At 46.9% G+C, this 18,601-nt stretch overlaps 1 protein-coding gene across 3 annotated transcripts in view; it reads left to right on the top strand.

The window, feature by feature from the left end:
- LOC118366611 (BCL-6 corepressor-like) overlaps positions 1–14,410 on the top strand; it is a 96,158-nt gene extending 81,748 nt beyond the window's left edge. For all 3 annotated transcript variants that reach the window (XM_052493278.1, XM_052493276.1, XM_052493277.1), the window contains 3 exons: positions 3,380–3,454; positions 12,883–13,033; positions 13,211–14,410. In XM_052493278.1, coding sequence (XP_052349238.1) covers positions 3,380–3,454; positions 12,883–13,033; positions 13,211–13,658 — 674 coding nt within the window. In that variant the 3' untranslated portion in view covers positions 13,659–14,410. The remainder of the gene's footprint in view (positions 1–3,379; positions 3,455–12,882; positions 13,034–13,210) is intronic.
- Positions 14,411–18,601: the final 4,191 nt, after the last annotated feature.

The following is an 18,601-nucleotide window of genomic DNA, read 5'->3' as shown; positions in this document are numbered from 1 at the left end:
ACTATACTGCTGCTCTACCCCTCACTGTGTCCCACTGTGCTTCTCATTCTCCATCTCAAAACACTCCCTTGGTCTGCTTTTAAAAACCGTTCTCTCTCAAACACACACATGCTGAAAACAGTCCCTTCTTCCACCCCTTTCCTTTCCCCAGACCACCTGTGTGAGGCGATTCAGTCGGTTGGGATGCGTGCTCGCTCATCTGTCTGGTTACTTAGCAACGGCCGATCTGTTTGCTTAGTGTATGTGCAGAAATGGGCTTCTCAGAACACGCTCACTCTAGAAAATATAAAGTGTGTGTGTGTGTGAGACAAATGGGATCTCTGCTACATACACATGGAGAATGAAAAGGAACCACACACACCCCCCCACATAGCCGGTGGCGTCCATCTCTTTCTATCTGAACAAGTAAAACCCAATTACCTCAGATAGATAGCAGGCCTTGAGAGAGGAGAGGCGTAGGTAGAGAGGGAGGAAGGGAGGGAGAGCTGGAGAAGGGTTTAGACGGAAAGATAGAGCGAGCGACAGAGATTGTGTGTGTACTCCTCCCTCCACCTGGTCCCACTCATCTGGAGGTCGTTAATCCCTCCAAACACACGCCAGACACCCAACGCCTCAGTACTGGCACTCAGCCCAGCTCTTACTGGCTCTCTGTGTTTGTGTGTACTTGGGTTTGTGTGTGCGCCTAGTACCGTAAATGTCTCCATGTGTGTGTGTGTGTGTGTGTGTGTGTGTGTGTGTGTGTGTGTGTGTGTGTGTGTGTGTGTGTGTGTGTGTGTGTGTGTTTGTCATAGAGAGAGAGGGAAGGAAGTAGAGAGAGTGTGGTTCCAATTTCATTTTTAGCATATTCCTCTAGCCTCACCATGAACCAAGCCAGCTATGATGCAGTATAGACAGCCCCTCTCTCTCTCCCCTCACTTCAAGTATCCAGCCAGCTATGATGCAGTATAGACAGTCCCTCCTCTCCCCTCACTTCAAGTATCCAGCCAGCTATGATGCAGTATAGACAGCCCCTCTCTCTCTCCCCTCCTCTCCTCTCACTTCAAGTATCCAGCCAGCTATGATGCAGTATAGACAGTCCCTCTCTTTCCCCTCCTCTCCCCTCACTTCAAGTATCCAGCCAGCTATGATGCAGTATAGACAGCCCCTCTCTTTCCCCTCCTCTCCCCTCACTTCAAGTATCCAGCCAGCTATGATGCAGTATAGACAGCCCCTCTCTTTCCCCTCCTCTCCCCTCACTTCAAGTATCCAGCCAGCTATGATGCAGTATAGACAGTCCCTCCTCTCCCCTCACTTCAAGTATCCAGCCAGCTATGATGCAGTATAGACAGCCCCCTCTCTCTCCCTCCTCTCCCCTCACTTCAAGTATCCAGCCAGCTATGATGCAGTATAGACAGCCCCTCTCTTTCCCCTCCTCTCCCCTCACTTCAAGTATCCAGCCAGCTATGATGCAGTATAGACAGCCCCTCTCTTTCCCCTCCTCTCCCCCCACTTCAAGTATCCAGCCAGCTATGATGCAGTATAGACAGCCCCTCTCTTTCCCCTCTCTCTCCCCTCACTTCAAGTATCCAGCCAGCTATGATGCAGTATAGACAGTCCCTCCTCTCCCCTCACTTCAAGTATCCAGCCAGCTATGATGCAGTATAGACAGCCCTCCTCTCCCCTCACTTCAAGTATCCAGCCAGCTATGATGCAGTATAAACAGCCCCTCTCTTTCCCCTCCTCTCCCCCCACTTCAAGTATCCAGCCAGCTATGATGCAGTATAGACAGCCCCCTCTCTCCCCTCACTTCAAGTATCCAGCCAGCTATGATGCAGTATAGACAGCCCCTCTCTCTCTCCCCTCCTCTCCCCTCACTTCAAGTACCCAGCCAGCTATGATGCAGTATAGACAGCCCCTCTCTCTCTCCCCTCCTCTCCCCTCACTTCAAATGTCCAGCCAGCTATGATGCAGTATAGACAGCCCTCCTCTCCCCTCACTTCAAATGTCCAGCCAGCTATGATGCAGTATAGACAGCCCCTCTCTCTCTCCCCTCACTTCAAGTATCCAGCCAGCTATGATGCAGTATAGACAGCCCCTCTCTCTCCCCTCACTTCAAGTATCCAGCCAGCTATGATGCAGTATAGACAGTCCCTCCTCTCCCCCCACTTCAAGTATCCAGCCAGCTATGATGCAGTATAGACAGCCTCTCTCTCTCTCCCCTCCTCTCCCCCCACTTCAAGTATCCAGCCAGCTATGATGCAGTATAGACAGCCCTCCTCTCCCCTCACTTCAAGTATCCAGCCAGCTATGATGCAGTATAGACAGCCCCTCTCTCTCCCTTCCTATCCCCCCACTTCAAGTATCCAGCCAGCTATGATGCAGTATAGACAGCCCCTCTCTTTCCCCTCCCCTCCCCCCACTTCAAGTATCCAGCCAGCTATGATGCAGTATAGACAGCCCCTCTTTCTCTCCCCTCCTCTCCCCTCACTTCAAGTATCCAGCCAGCTATGATGCAGTATAGACAGCCCCTCTCTCTCTCCCCTCCTCTCCCCTCACTTCAAATGTCCAGCCAGCTATGATGCAGTATAGACAGCCCCTCTCTCTCCCCTCACTTCAAGTATCCAGCCAGCTATGATGCAGTATAGACAGCCCCTCTCTCTCTCCCCTCCTCTCCCCCCACTTCAAGTATCCAGCCAGCTATGATGCAGTATAAACAGCCCCTCTCTTTCCCCTCCTCTCCCCCCACTTTAAGTATCCAGCCAGCTATGATGCAGTATAGACAGCCCCTCTCTCTCTCCCCTCCTCTCCCCCCACTTCAAGTATCCAGCCAGCTATGATGCAGTATAGACAGCCCTCCTCTCCCCTCACTTCAAGTATCCAGCCAGCTATGATGCAGTATTGACAGTCCCTCCTCTCCCCTCACTTCAAGTATCCAGCCAGCTATGATGCAGTATAGACAGCCCCTCTCTCTCTCCCCTCCTCTCCCCCCACTTCAAGTATCCAGCCAGCTATGATGCAGTATAAACAGCCCCTCTCTTTCCCCTCCTCTCCCCCCACTTCAAGTATCCAGCCAGCTATGATGCAGTATAGACAGCCCCTCTCTCTCTCCCCTCCTCTCCCCTCACTTCAAGTATCCAGCCAGCTATGATGCAGTATAGACAGCCCCTCTCTTTCCCCTCCTCTCCCCTCACTTCAAGTATCCAGCCAGCTATGATGCAGTATAGACAGCCCTCCTCTCCCCCACTTCAAGTATCCAGCCAGCTATGATGCAGTATAGACAGCCCCCTCTCTACCAAAGCTGTGGCAGGCCCCTCATCTAACCTTGCTCGTCTCTCTCACGCTTTCTCTCTCCCTCGCTCTTTCATCTCACTTTCTTTCTCTTTCTCTCTTCTCCACATAGATTATTTTGCTGACCTGCAGGGCCACTCTGACGACCCAGAGACCCACTGGGAATTCTATGGCAGTGCTGTGTGCGGTGAGTTTAGCTCTATTTCTATTTGTGTGTGTGTTCATTCAAGGGTTTTTCTTTATTTCTACATTGTAGAATAGTAAAAAAGTATTAAACAAATCCAAAATATATTTTAGGTTCTTCAAAGTAGGCACCATTTGCCTTGATGACAGCTTTGCACACTCTTGGCATTCTCTCAACCAGCAACACCTGGAATGCTTTTCAAATCAAATGTTATTGGTCACATACACATGGTTAGCATATGTTAATGAGAGTGTAGCGAAATGCTTGTGCTTCTACTTCCGACCATGCAGTAATATCTAACAAGTAATCTAACAACAACTACCTTATACACAAGTGTAAAGGAATGAATAAGATATGTACATATCAATATATTGATGAGTGATGGCCGGTCAGCATAGTCAAGATGCAGTAGATGGTATAGAGTACAGTATATACATATGAGATGAGTAATGTAGGGTATGTAAACATGATATAAAGTGACATTGTTTAAAGTGACAGGTGATACATTTATTACACCCAATTTTTTATTATTAAAGTGGCTAGAGATTTGAGTCCGTATGTTGGCAGCAGCCACTCAATGTTAGTGATGGCTGTTTAACAGTCTGATGGCCTTGAGATAGAAGCTGTTTTTCCAGTCTCTCGGTCCCAGCTTTGATGTACCTGTACTGACCTCGCCTTCTGGATTATAGCGGGGTGAACAGACAGTGGCTCGGGTTGTTGTTGTCCTTGATGATCTTTTTGGCCTTCCTGTGATTGTGCACCTGTAAAAGTTGTTAGTGTTTTTGGTTACAAGTCAAATGTCTTCAGCCTCCTGAGGTTGAAGAGGCGCTGCTGAGTCTTCTTCACCACGCTGTCTGTGTGGGTGGATCATTTCAGTTTGTCCCCGATGTGTACGCCGAGGAACTTAACTCTCCACCCTCTCCACTACTGTCCTGTCGATGTAGATAGTGGGCTGCTCCCTCTGCTGTTTCCTGAAGTCTACTATCATCCCCTTTGTTTTGTTAACGTTGAGTGTGAGATTATTTTCCTGACACCACACTCCGAGGGCCCTTACCTCCTCCCTGTAGGCCGTCTCGTCGTTGTCAAGCCTACCGCTGTAGTGTCGTCTGCAAACTTGATGGTAGAGTTGGAGTCGTGCAAGGCCACGTAGTCGTGGGTGAACAGGGAGTACAGGAGAGGGCTGAGAACTCACCCTTGTGGGATGTTGTTACCTACCCTCACCACCTGGGGGCGGCCCGTCAGGAAGTTCAGGACCTAGTTGCACAGGGCGGGGTCGAGAGCTTAATGACAAGTTTGGAGGGTACAATGGTGTTAAATGCTGAGCTGTAGTCGATGAACAGCATTCTTACATAGGTATTCCTCTTATCCAGATGGGATAGGGCAGTGTGATGGCGATTCCTTCGTCTGTGGTCCTATTGGGGCGGTAAGCACACTGAAGTGGGTCTAGGGTGGCCGGTAGGGTGGAGGTGATATGGTCCTTGACTAGTCTCTCAAAGCACTTCATGATGACAGAAGTGAGTGCTACGGGGCGATAGTCGCTTAGTTCTCTTGGGAACAGGAACAATGTTGGCCCTCTTGAAGCATGTGGGAACAGCAGATTGGGTTAGGGATTGATTGATTGAATACGTTTGTAAACACACTAGCTAGCACATGCTCTGAGGACGCGGCTGGGGATGCCGTCTGGGGATGCAGCCTTGCGAGGGTTGACACATTTAAATGTTTTTCTCACGTTGGCTGCAGTGAAGGAGAGCCTGCATGATTTGGTAGTGGTGTCAGTGGCACTGTATTGTCGTCAAAGCAATCAAAAAAGTTGTTTATTCTGTCTGGGAACAAGGCATCCTGATGGCATCATGATCTGCGACGGGGCTGCTTTTTCTTTTGTAGACTACCACATACGTCTCGTGTCTGAGCCGTTGAATTGCGACTCTACTTTGTCTCTATACTGACGCTTAGCTTGTTTGATTGCCTTGCGGAGGGAATAGCTACACTGTTTGTATTTGGTCATGTTTCCGGTCACCTTGCCCTGAATAAAAGCAGTGGTTCGTGCTTTCAGTTTTGCTCGAATGCTGCCATCAATCCACGGCTTCTGGTTGGGGAAGGTTTTAATTGTCACCGTGGTTACATCACCACCAATAAACTCGCTGACCAAATCAGCGTATACATCAATGTTGTTCGACGCGAAAAACATATCCCAGTCAAATCAAATCAAATCAAATTTTATTTGTCACATACACATGGTTAGCAGATGTTAAATGCGAGTGTAGCGAAATGCTTGTGCTTCTAGTTCCGACAATGCAGTGATAACCAACAAGTAATCTAACTAACAATTCCAAAACTACTGTCTTATACACAGTGTAAGGGGATAAGGAACATGTACATAAGGATATATGAATGAGTGATGGTACAGAGCAGCATACAGTAGATGGTATCGAGTACAGTATATACATATGAGATGAGTGTGTAGACAAAGTAAACAAAGTGGCATAGTTAAAGTGGCTAGTGATACATGTGTTACATAAGGATGCAGTCCATGATGTAGAGTACAGTATATACATATGCATATGAGATGAATAATGTAGGGTAAGTAACATTATATAAGGTAGCATTGTTTAAAGTGGCTAGTGATATATTTACATAATTTCCCATCAATTCCCATTATTAAAATGGCTGGAGTTGGGTCAGTGTCAATGACAGTGTGTTGGCAGCAGCCACTCAATGTTAGTGGTGGCTGTTTAACAGTCTGATGGCCTTGAGATAGAAGCTGTTTTTCAGTCTCTCGGTCCCAGCTTTGATGCACCTGTACTGACCTCGCCTTCTGGATGATAGCGGGGTGAACAGGCAGTGGTTCGGGTGGTTGATGTCCTTGATGATCTTTATGGCCTTCCTGTAACAACGGGTGGTGTAGGTGTCCTGGAGGGCAGGTAGTTTGCCCCGGTGATGCGTTGTGCAGTCCTCACTACCCTCTGGAGAGCCTTGCGGTTGAGGGCGGAGCAGTTGCCGTACCAGGCGGTGATACAGCCCGCCAGGATGCTCTCGATTGTGCATCTGTAGAAGTTTGTGAGTGCTTTTGGTGACAAGCCGAATTTCTTCAGCCTCCTGAGGTTGAATAGGCGCTGCTGCGCCTTCTTCACGACGCTGTCAGTGTGAGTGGACCAATTCAGTTTGTCTGTGATGTGTATGCCGAGGAACTTAAAACTAGCTACCCTCTCCACTACTGTTCCATCGATGTGGATAGGGGGTGTTCCTCTGCTGTTTCCTGAAGTCCACAATCATCTCCTTAGTTTTGTTGACGTTGAGTGTGAGGTTATTTTCCTGACACCACACTCCGAGGGCCCTCACCTCCTCCCTGTAGGCCGTCTCGTCGTTGTTGGTAATCAAGCCTACCACTGTTGTGTCGTCCGCAAACTTGATGATTGAGTTGGAGGCGTGCGTGGCCACGCAGTCGTGGGTGAACAGGGAGTACAGGAGAGGGCTCAGAACGCACCCTTGTGGGGCCCCCGTGTTGAGGATCAGCGGGAGGAGATGTTGTTGCCTACCCTCACCACCTGGGGGCGGCCCGTCAGGAAGTCCAGTACCCAGTTGCACAGGGCGGGGTCGAGACCCAGGGTCTCGAGCTTGATGACGAGCTTGTAGGGTACTATGGTGTTGAATGCCGAGCTGTAGTCGATGAACAGCATTCTCACATAGGTATTCCTCTTGTCCAGGTGGGTTAGGGCAGTGTGCAGTGTGGTTGAGAATGCATCGTCTGTGGACCTATTTGGGCGGTAAGCAAATTGGAGTGGGTCTAGGGTGTCAGGTAGGGTGGAGGTGATATGGTCCTTGACTAGTCTCTCAAAGCACTTCATGATGACGGAAGTGAGTGCTACGGGCGGTAGTCGTTTAGCTCAGTTACCTTAGCTTTCTTGGGAACAGGAACAATGGTGGCCCTCTTGAAGCATGTGGGAACAGCAGACTGGTATAGGGATTGATTGAATATGTCCGTAAACACACCGGCCAGCTGGTCTGCGCATGCTCTGAGGCGCGGCTGGGGATGCCGTCTGGGCCTGCAGCCTTGCGAGGGTTAACACGTTTAAATGTCTTACTCACCTCGGCTGCAGTGAAGGAGAGACCGCATGTTTCCGTTGCAGGCCGTGTCAGTGGCACTGTATTGTCCTCAAAGCGGGCAAAAAGTTATTTAGTCTGCCTGGGAGCAAGACATCCTGGTCCGTGACTGGGCTGGATTTCATCTTGTAGTCCGTGATTGACTGTAGACCCTGCCACATGCCTCTTGTGTCTGAGCCATTGAATTGAGATTCCACTTTGTCTCTGTACTGACGCTTAGCTTGTTTAATAGCCTTGCGGAGGGAATAGCTGCACTGTTTGTATTCAGTCATGTTGCCAGACACCTTGCCCTGATTAAAAGCAGTGGTTCGCGCTTTCAGTTCCACGCGAATGCTGCCATCAATCCACGGTTTCTGGTTAGGGAATGTTTTTATCGTTGCTATGGGAACGACATCTTCGACGCACGTTCTAATGAACTCGCACACCGAATCAGCGTATTCGTCAATATTCCCATCTGACGCAATACGAAACATGTCCCAGTCCACGTGATGGAAGCAGTCTTGGAGTGTAGAGTCAGCTTGGTCTGACCAGCGTTGGACAGACCTCAGCGTGGGAGCCTCTTGTTTTAATTTCTGCCTGTAGGCAGGGATCAGCAAAATGGAGTCGTGGTCAGCTTTTCCGAAAGGGGGGCGGGGCAGGGCCTTATATGCGTCGCGGAAGTTAGAGTAACAATGATCCAAGGTTTTACCACCCCTGGTTGCGCAATCGATATGCTGATAAAATTTAGGGAGTCCACGTGATCGAAGCAATCTTGAAGGGTGGAATCAGATTGGTCGTACCTGGGCGGTTCCTGTCTATAGGCTAGGAGCAACGAAATGGAGTTAATCGTTAATCTCTGATGTCTCTCTGGAAGGCAACCCTTCAAGAGACTGGACATCGGTTAGTAGTATACTCAGAAGCGGTGGGCGATGTGCCCGTTTACGGAGCCTGACCGTCTGCGGCGTCATTGTTTTGGGTCGTTTTCCAGCAGTCCCCACAAGTGCTGAGCACTTGGTGGCTGCTTTGCCTTCACTCTGTGGTCCAAACCATCTCAATTTGGTTAAGGTTGGGTGATTGTGGAGGCCAGGTCATCTGATGCAGCACTCAATCACTCTCCTTCTTGGTCAAATAGCCCTTACACAGCTGGAGGTGTGTTTTGGGTCATTGTCCTGTTGAAAAACAAATTATTGTCTCACTAAGCGCAAACCAGATGGGATGCCATTTCGCAGCAGAATGCTGTGGTAGCCATGCTGGTTAAGTGCGCCTTGAATTATAAATAGATCACACACAGTGTCACCAGCAAAGCACCATCAGACCACCACCTCCGTGCTTCACGGTTGGAACCACACATGCAGATAATATCATCCTTTCTGCGTCTCACAAAGACAGTTGTTGGAACCAAAAACCTCAAATTTGGACTCAGACCAAAGCACAGATTTCATATTGTCACAGGCAAAAATGTTGGGAAACAAACAGGTATAGGCCAATCAAAACTTTTCTTTATTAACTTTAAACAAAGAAAAAGGAATGAGTGGTGAAAGTATCATAATGTAAAGTGCAGGGATGCGTGAATCTGTGAATATGACTGAGTGAAAATGACTAAGGAACAAACAAAACAGGATCATACCTGGAGGAGCAGAGAGAGAGACGAGTGGTTAGTGAAGTAGTTTAAATACCCTGAGCCCAGGTGGCTCCAATCACTAACGACCCTCTGCCTGCAGGAGGAACCGCCCGTGACCCCCCTCCTTAAAATGAGGGTCCCACCCTCAACCCAAATTTCGGCCCAACATATTCAAAACAATCCAAAGTCCCCCCCCCAAAGTCCCCTCCCGGCTCCTAGCAGTAGCCCCGTGTACCCCAGCTGACTGTCCGCCCCTCAAACTCGGCAGCCCTGGTACCTGGGGAGCAATTTAAGAGGAAAGAGGAGCAGACAGCCTGTAGGGGTCAGCAGATAGAAGATACAAACTAGGTTAAAGGAGCACAGGACCCTCTGTGTCTAATATCAAGGTTTAATGGTTGCAAGAACAAAGCCCAACGCATCAACAAAATCCTGACCAACAACCTTGCCTAGGTATGTGAATGTAGCTTTGGCAAACTCACATTTAGCCAAATTGATAGTCAACCTGGCCCACACCAGTCTTTCGAACAGGGCTTGTACTCTCCAAACATGCTCCTCCGAGGAGTCGGAGTAGACGACCACGCCGTCCAAATACACGGCACACCCTTCCAGACCTGAGACCACCCGATTCATTAGCCTCTGGAAGGTGGCTGGAGCATTCCGCAAGCCATCACTGTATAATACACGGCACACCCTTCCAGACCTGAGACCACCCGATTCATTAGCCTCTGGAAGGTGGCTGGAGCATTCCGCAAGCCATCACTGTATAATACACGGCACACCCTTCCAGACCTGAGACCACCCGATTCATTAGCCTCTGGAAGGTGGCTGGAGCATTCCGCAAGCCATCACTGTATAAGAGAACAAACCAGATGGCGTTATTATAAAGGCAGCAATCTCACAAGCTCTTTTGGTAAGGGGTACTTGCCAATATCCCTTTAAAAGATCAAATTTGCTGACCCAACTTGATCAATACAGTCCATCATCCTAGGAAGAGGGTAAAGGTCTGCTTTAGTAACATTGTTAACTTTTCTATTATCAGTGCAAGGTCTGAATGTGGAATCAGACTTGTTGACCAAAAGACAGGGTGAAGCCCAATTTGAACAACATGGCTCCGCAATACCATTGTCCAACATATACTGCACCTCTGTTTCCAATTGCAGTCTCTTCTCCTCAGATACACTATAAAATCTCTGTTTAATAGGCTTAGCATCTCCGATGTCTATATCATGCTCAATTAAGTAAGTCTGGAGGTTCTTCAACTGACCTTGTAAGACCTCATCCGAAACCCTAACTACCTCTTCTCCCCCTCCACCAAATTAAAGACAATATGCAGTGACTGGAGCAGCAGTCAACGCTGACCTCACCACTGGAGTGCCTTCAACTTTGCTTAGATCACGGGAGTGATAACATTTTAACAGGTTGACATGGCATAATTTAGAGGACTTCCTATGTATGACTAGGGGTTTCAATAAGATTGTTCAAATCTGACACTTTACGCAACACAGTGAAAGGACCACAGTATTTTGCCTGAAAAGGTGAACTTACAAGAGGCAGAAGAGAAAGTACCCGATCACCGGGACTAAACTCAAGCAGCTCAGCCTGTCCGTCATATTTCAGTTTTTCTTTCGCCAGTTCACCAGCCCTATACAACTTCAACCTAAGACCATTTACATAGTCAATAAGGTTCTGAGGTGGTTCCTCAGGCAAACAACCATCCTGCAACAACGCTAAAGGTCCACACACCTTATGTCCAAACACTAAGTAATTTGGGCTAAACCCTGTGCTTTCCTGTACTACTTCACGAGCAGCTAGTAACAGCCAAGGTAACCCCTCCCCCCAATCTGCAGACAGTTCTGTACAGTATGCACGAAGCAAGGATTTTAAAGTTTGAAAACGTTCCAAAGCTCCCTGGCTCTGGGCATGGAACGCAGTAGACTTGTGTTTACCTCCCATTTATTTGCTCAGGTTCTCAAACAGCTTAAAGTTAAAGTTAGACCCCTGATCTGACTGGATGATTTTTGGAATCCCAAATGTTGAAATAAAATATTCATATTCATGAAATTACAAGTGAAATATATTGAAACAGCCTTTTGTTAATCACCATGTCATCTCAGATTTTGAAATGATGCTTTACAGCCAAAGCAAGACAAGCATTTGTGTAAGTTTATCGATAGCCTAGCATAGCATTATGCCTAGATAGCAGCAGGCAGCATGGTCACAAATCAGAAAAGCAATCAAATTAAATCGTTTACCTTTGATGAGCTTTGGATGTTTTCACTCACGAGACTCCCAGTTAGATAGCAAATGTTCCTTTTTTCCATAAAGATTATTTTTGTAGCCGACACAGCCTCGTTTGTTCTTCACGTTTGGCTGAGAAATTGACCGGAAATTGCGGTCACGACAACGCCGAAAAATATTCCAAATTAGATCCATAAGACAGAAACATGGCAAAGTTTTTTTTTTATAATCAATCCTCAAGGTGTTTTTCAAATATCTATTCGATAATATCAACCGGATCAGTTGGCTTCTTAGTAGGATAGAGAGAAACAATGGCCGCATTTGTCTATTACGCACATATCAATCTGAGAGCCACCAGCTGACCACTGACGCAATGTTGTCGCTCACGCTCATTTTTCAAAATAAAAGCCTGAAACTGTCTTGTGACACTAGATGCATTAGGGAAGCCATAGAAAAAGGAATCTTGTTGATATCCCCTTCACTGCTCAATAGGAATGCAGACGTTTCTAAATAAGAGCTTTCGCCTGCAATATCAGTTCTGCTTATTTGAGCATAATATGGACTTGGTCTTTTACCAAATAGGGCTATCTTCTGTATACCACTCCTACCTTGTCACAACACAACTGATTGGCTCAAACGCATTAAGAAGGACAGAAATTCCACAATTGTACTTTTAACAAGGCACACCTGTTAATTGAAATGCATTCCAGGTGACTACCTCATGAAGCTGGTTGAAAGAATGCCAAGAGTGTGCAAAGCAATCATCAAGGCAAAGGGTGGCTACTTTTTGGTTACTACGTGATTCCATATGTGTTATTTCATAGTTTTGATGTCTTCACTATTATTCTACAATGTAGAACATAGTCCAAATAAAATCCCTTGAATGAGTAGGTGTGTCTAAACGTTTGACTGGGGGTAGTTCTACTAAGCTATTTGGAATTGTTTTAAGATGGTCATACCAAGGATCATTTAGCATTCTGATTTTGAATTTTAGGACCCCTTTAGGTATAAACAAAAATATACCAGCCTCAACGTCAACAGTGAAGAGGCGACTCCGGGATGCTGGCCTTCTAGGCAGAGTTCCTCTGTCCAGTGTCTGTTATTTTGCCCATCTTAATCTTTTCTTTTTATTGTCCAGCCCGAGATATGGCTTTTTCTTTGCAACTCTGCCTAGAAAGCCAGCATCGCAGAGTCGCCTCTTCGCCGTTGAGACTGGTGTTTTGACTTATTTACTCCTGACTGTATTTAGTCTTGACATAACAAAGGGGTTAAATACTTATTGACCCAAGACATTTGAAATTAATTTGTATAAAATTCTAAAACCTAATTCCACTGTGGCATGATGGGGCATTGTGTGTATGCCACTGACACAGCATCTCATGCTGGAACACAACAACATGGAAAAGTCCAAGGCTGTGAATACTTTGAGTCGTTAGAAGAGGGCAGTGGACTTGTGTTATTCTAACTGTGTATCCCTTTCTCCATGTCTCAGAGTCCTTAGAGGAGGGCAGTGTGTGTAACATGCTGGCGGATCCCCCAGGGCCAGAGGAAGATGACGGGGACAGGAGGGAGCTCTTTGAGTTTGAGTTCTCCAATCAACCCCTCCTCCCCTGCTACAACATCCAGGTGTCCTTGTCGCAGGGGTGAGTGTATACACACACACACACACACACACACAGAAATCAATATGATTGGATAGAAGCAGTGAAAGAGTACAGAATGAGAGAGTGAGATGAAAGTGACAGATTGTAAACCAAGACCATTTGTTAATCTCTTGCGTGTAAATCCTTGCGGTCCCGAATCCTCCCCCCACCCCCCAGGTCCAGGAACTGGCTTCTCCTCTCAGATGTTCTCCGGAAGCTGCGGATGTCGGCCCGTTCATTCCGCTCCTCCTTCCCCCACATGAAGGTGGTGACGATGGCCGAGGCAGAGTTTTACCGCCAGGCCTCCCTCTCCCAGCTCTTCTCCTGCCCAGACGAGCTGGAGGGCTTCCAGCCAGACAGCAAGGAGCTGCTGGACCTGGTGGAGGGGAGTGCTGAGCTGGCCGCTCTGCTGGGATCCACCCTGGAGTGCCTGGATGACCGCTGGGACGAACCCCTGGAGGCTAACGTTAATGCTAAGGCTAATGTCAATGGGAACATTAGGGCTATGGCTAATGCTAAAGCTAAGACTAACTCTAAGACTAATGGTAACGCTAATTTTAAAGCTAATGCTAACGCTAACAGGAGGTTGTTATCCCTGACCCTGAACTTTGACTCAGATTTCTGAATCCCTACTCTACAGTGGGGGTCTACGATAGGTGAATGAGTAAGACCCCTGCCCTGAGATCTGAGATGAACTCCTGCTCTAGACTGTATGGACGAACGGACAGACAGAGCAGCAGAGACCTGAATGTGTCTGTACATCAAGCGAAGATGAAGAGGCGACTGTAAATTAACATTTGTCTTATTTTTATAAATGTATTAATATAATTATAAATATATCTGGAAATGTTATCTTGATTTCTCTCCTGCAATTGTGTGAGCGAGAGTGTGGTTGTGTTATCATGATTGGAAGGTTGTTTGTGTGTTAAACAGTATAATATATGTGTGTGTGTGTCAGTTTATATGCCATAGTGTGTGTCTGAGCACTGAGGCAGCGCTTTGAATGTCACATTTTTTGTTCATAGGAAGCACATGATGAGGATCAGTTGTATAGGTTTTTGTTCTACTCAGACAGAGTTAGCACTCTCATCACCCTCAGGGGCTGTTTTGTACCTGTGTTCAATCTGCTTCTCATTTAGTCTCTCATTTCACTTGCAAAACTGAAGAGATGTGTTTTTGTATAATATTACAGGTTTAAAGATGAGAAGATATTTGCCCTTCGGTACAGAACTTGTACATAACAGGGTGGCTATTGCAGAACAGTAGCAGTTATACTATTTGTGTTTTTTTTGTAATTAAAATATCTCATTTGTATTTATATTTTGCCAGCAAAATTATAAAAATAATAAATAAATAAAACATTTGCAAGAAAGTTTATCTGAGTGTTATGCTCCACATTTTGTTATTACTATTGAAGGGTTTACAAGGACCCAACTAATCTTTGAACATAAGGCACATTCTGGCATTTCAAGACCAAATCTGTCTAGCCTGGACCTACGAAGACATCCAGACAGTTAGTGCAAATCCAAAGTTGGGCGACTTCAATATTTAAGCTGTACACTTTAACCTACATACAGGAGCTACTTGTTTAGCTCCCAAGTGGCGCAGCGGTCTAAGGCACTGCATGTCAGGTTTGAATCCAGGCTGTATCACAATCGGCCGTGATTGGGAGTCCCATAGGGCGGCGCACAATTTGCTCGGCATCGTCTGGGTTTGGCCGGCATAGGCCGTCATTCTAAATTAGAATTTGTTCTTAACTGACTTGCCTAGTTAAATAAAGATTAAAATAGTGTAGCTAGGCTGTTCTGAGCCACATCCTGAATGCTCAACAATAAGGGGTTGGAGAGGAGAAACAGTAGCCTACGCAAGTAGACTCAAACTCCCTCAAGCCAAATGAAGCCAACAAAGTAAAGAAAACACACAGCATACCGTTTGCTGTGGATAATCACAAAGCTTTGGGAGGAGCACTGCTGCTACCTCGCTCTCAAACCAAGGTGCTTGAATTGAGGAACAAACTGCAGTAGAAGATATTCAGCAACTCTTGGAGGACAATGGAAGTAAATGCAAAAAAGCTTGTTTATTGTTAAAAGTGAAAACACACCGCATGGCGCCGACAGAGATGGTCACCTCGTTTCAGGTCCTTAGAAAACTATGCAGTAATTTGTTTTTTAAAGTTTTATTTCTGACATTGTTAGCACAGAAAACCTCAAGTGTTATTACACACAGCCAGGAATAACTATTGGATATAAAAGCGATTACGACCAGGAATACAACTTTCCCGAAGCGAATCCTTTGTCATGGGATCTTATCCCAGAGGCCGACCTAAAACAACGAGGTCGCCACAGGAAAGGCACGTGGAGCAGCCTACTGGACAGACTTAGAAAGCGAGCACACCATCCACCGCTTCCAAGCATATTACTCAACAATGTCCAGTCTCTAGATAACAAGGTGGATGAAATTAGGGCACGAGTTGCCTTCCAGAGGGACATCTGAGATTGTAACATTCTCTGTTTCAGGGAAACATGGCTCACTCGGGATATGTTGTCAGTCGGTACAGCCACCCAGTTTCCTCATGCATCGCGCTGACCGAAACAAACATCTCTCTGGTAAGAAGAAGGGCGGAGGTGTATGCCTTGTGATTAACGACTCATGGTGTGATCCTAACAACATACAGGAACTCAAGTCCTTTTGTTCACCTGACCTAGAATTCCTTACAATCAAATGCCGACCGCATTATCTTCCAAGAGAATTCTCTTAGATTATAATTACAGCCGTGTATATCTCCCCCAAGCAGATACCTCGTCGGCCCTGAAAGAACTTCACTGGACTTTATGTAAACTGGAAACCATACATCCTGAGGTGCATTTATTGTAGCTGGGGATTTTAACAAAGCTAACCTGAGAACAAGACTTACTAAATTCTATCAGCATATCGAATGTGCGACCCGAGCTGGTACCATTCTGGATCATTGCTACTCTAACTTCTGAGATGCATACAAAGCCCTCCCCCACCCTGCCTTCGGCAAATCTGACCATAATGCCATTTTGTTGCTCCCAGCCAATAGACGGAAACTAAAATAGGAAACGCCCGTGCTCAGGTCTACACAATGCTCATCTGACCAATCAGATTGCTTCGATCACATGGACTGGGATATGTTCTGGATCGCCTCAGACAATAACATTGATGTATACACTGATTCTGTGAGCGAGTTTATTAGCAAGTGCATCGGAGACAATTAAAACATTTCCTAACCAGAAACCGTGGATTGATGGCAGTATTCGCGCAAAACTGAAAGCTCGAACCACCGCTTTTAATCATGGCAAGGCGACTGGAAACATGGCCCGAATACAAACAGTACAGCATTTCCCTTCAAGGCGATCAAACAAGAAAAGCGTCAGTATAGAGCCAAAGTAGTCGCAATTCAACGGCTCAAACACGAGACGTATATGGCAGGGTCTACAGTCAATCATGGATTACAAAAAGAAAACCAGCCCCGTCGCGGACATTGACGTCTTGCTTCCAGACAAATTAAACAACTTATTTGCTCGCTTTGAGGACAATACAGTGCCACTGACACGGCCTGCTACCAAAGACTGTGGGCTCTCTTTCTCCGTGGCCAATGTTAGTAAAACATTTAAACGTGTTTACCCTCGCAAGGCTGTCGGCCCAGACGACATCCCTAGCCGTGTCCTCAGAGCATGCGCAGGACCAGCTGGCTGGTGTGTTTACGGAAATATTCAATCAATCCCTATCCCAGTCTGTTGTCCTCCCATGCTTCAAGATAGCCACCGTTGTTCCTGTACCCAAGAAAGCTAAGGTAACTGAACTAAATGACTATCGCCCCATTGCACTCACTTCTGTCATCATGAATGGCTTTGAGAGACTAGTCAAGGTTCATATCACCTCCACCCTACCTGATACCCTAGACCCACTCCAACTTGCTGACCACCCCAATAGGTCCACTGACGATGCAATCGCCATCACACTGCACACTGCCCTATCCCATCTGGACAAGAGGAATACCTATGTAAGAATGCTGTTCATCGACTACAGCTCAGCATTTAACACCATAGTACCCTCCAAACTTGTCATTAAGCTCGAGACCCGGCCCTGTGCAACCGGGTACTGGACTTCCTGACGGGCCACCCCCAGGTGGTGAAGATAGGAAACAACATCTCCACCGCCCCCAGATGGTGAAGATGGGAAACAACATCCACCCCTCTGACCCTCAACACTGGGGCCCCACAAGGGTGTGTTCTCAGCCCTCTCCTGTACTCCCTGTTCACCCATAACTGCATAGCCATGCACACTTCCAACTCAATCATTAAGTTTGCAGACGACACCACAGTGGTAGGCCTGATTACCAACAATGACGAGACGGCCTACAGGGAGGAGGTGAGGGCCCTTGGAGTGTGGTTTCAGGAAAATAACCTCTCGCTCAACAACAACAGTGCCTCTTCAACCTCAGTAGGCTAATGAAATTTGGCTTGTCATCCAAAACATTCACAAACTTTTACAGATGCACAATCGAGAGCATGCTGTCGGGCTGTATCACCGCCTGGTAATGGCAACCACATCGCCCTCAACCGCAAGGCTCTCCAGAGGGTAGTGCAGTTTGCACAACGCATCACCAGGGTCAAACTACCTGCCCTCCAGGACACCTACACCACCCGATGTCACAGGAAGGCCAAAAAGATCATCAAGGACAACAATCACCCGAGCCACTGCCTGTTCACCCCGCTATCATCCAGAAGGCGAGGTCAGTACCTCTGCATCAAAACTGGGACCGAGAGACTGAAAAAACAACTTCTATCTCAAGGCCATTAAATAAAGCCACTTTAATAATGTTTACATGGCCTACATTACTCATCTCATATGTATATACTGTATTCTATGCCATCTAATGCATCTTGCTTATGCCGCACGGCCATCGCTCATCCATATAAACTCAGGAAAAAAAAGAAACGTCCCTTTTTTAGAACACTGTCTTTCAAAGATATTTCGTAAAAGTCCAAATAACTTCACAGATCTTCATTGTAAAGGGTTTAAACACTGTTTCCTCCCATGCTTGTTCAATGAACCATAAACTTTTAATGAACATACACCTGTGAAACGGTTGTTAAGACACTAACAGCTTACAGACGGTAGGCAATTAAGGTCACAGTTATGGAAACTTTCTACTGACTCTGAAAAACACCAAAAGAAAGATGCCCAGGGTCCCTGCTCATCCACGTGAACGTGCCTTAGGCATGCTGCAAGGAGGCATGAGGAGTGCAGATGTGGCCAGAGCAAATAATTGCAATGTCTATACTGTGAGATGCCTAAGACAGCGCTACAGGGAGACAGGATGGACAGCTGATCGTCCTCACAGTGGCAGACCACGTGTAACAACACCTGCACAGGATCGGTACATCCGAACATCACACCTGTGGGACAGCAGGATGGCAACAACAACTGCCCGAGTTACACCAGGAACGCACAATCCCTCCATCAGTGCTCAGACTGTCCACACTAGGCTGAGAGAGGCTGGACTGAGGGCTTGTAGGCCTGTTGTAAGGCAGGTCCTCA

Source organism: Oncorhynchus keta, chromosome 34, assembly GCF_023373465.1.
Source record: "Oncorhynchus keta strain PuntledgeMale-10-30-2019 chromosome 34, Oket_V2, whole genome shotgun sequence".
Lineage (NCBI taxonomy): Eukaryota > Metazoa > Chordata > Actinopteri > Salmoniformes > Salmonidae > Oncorhynchus > Oncorhynchus keta.
The sequence above is the reverse complement of the archived record's forward strand: the minus strand, read 5'-3'. Positions and strand labels throughout refer to the sequence as shown.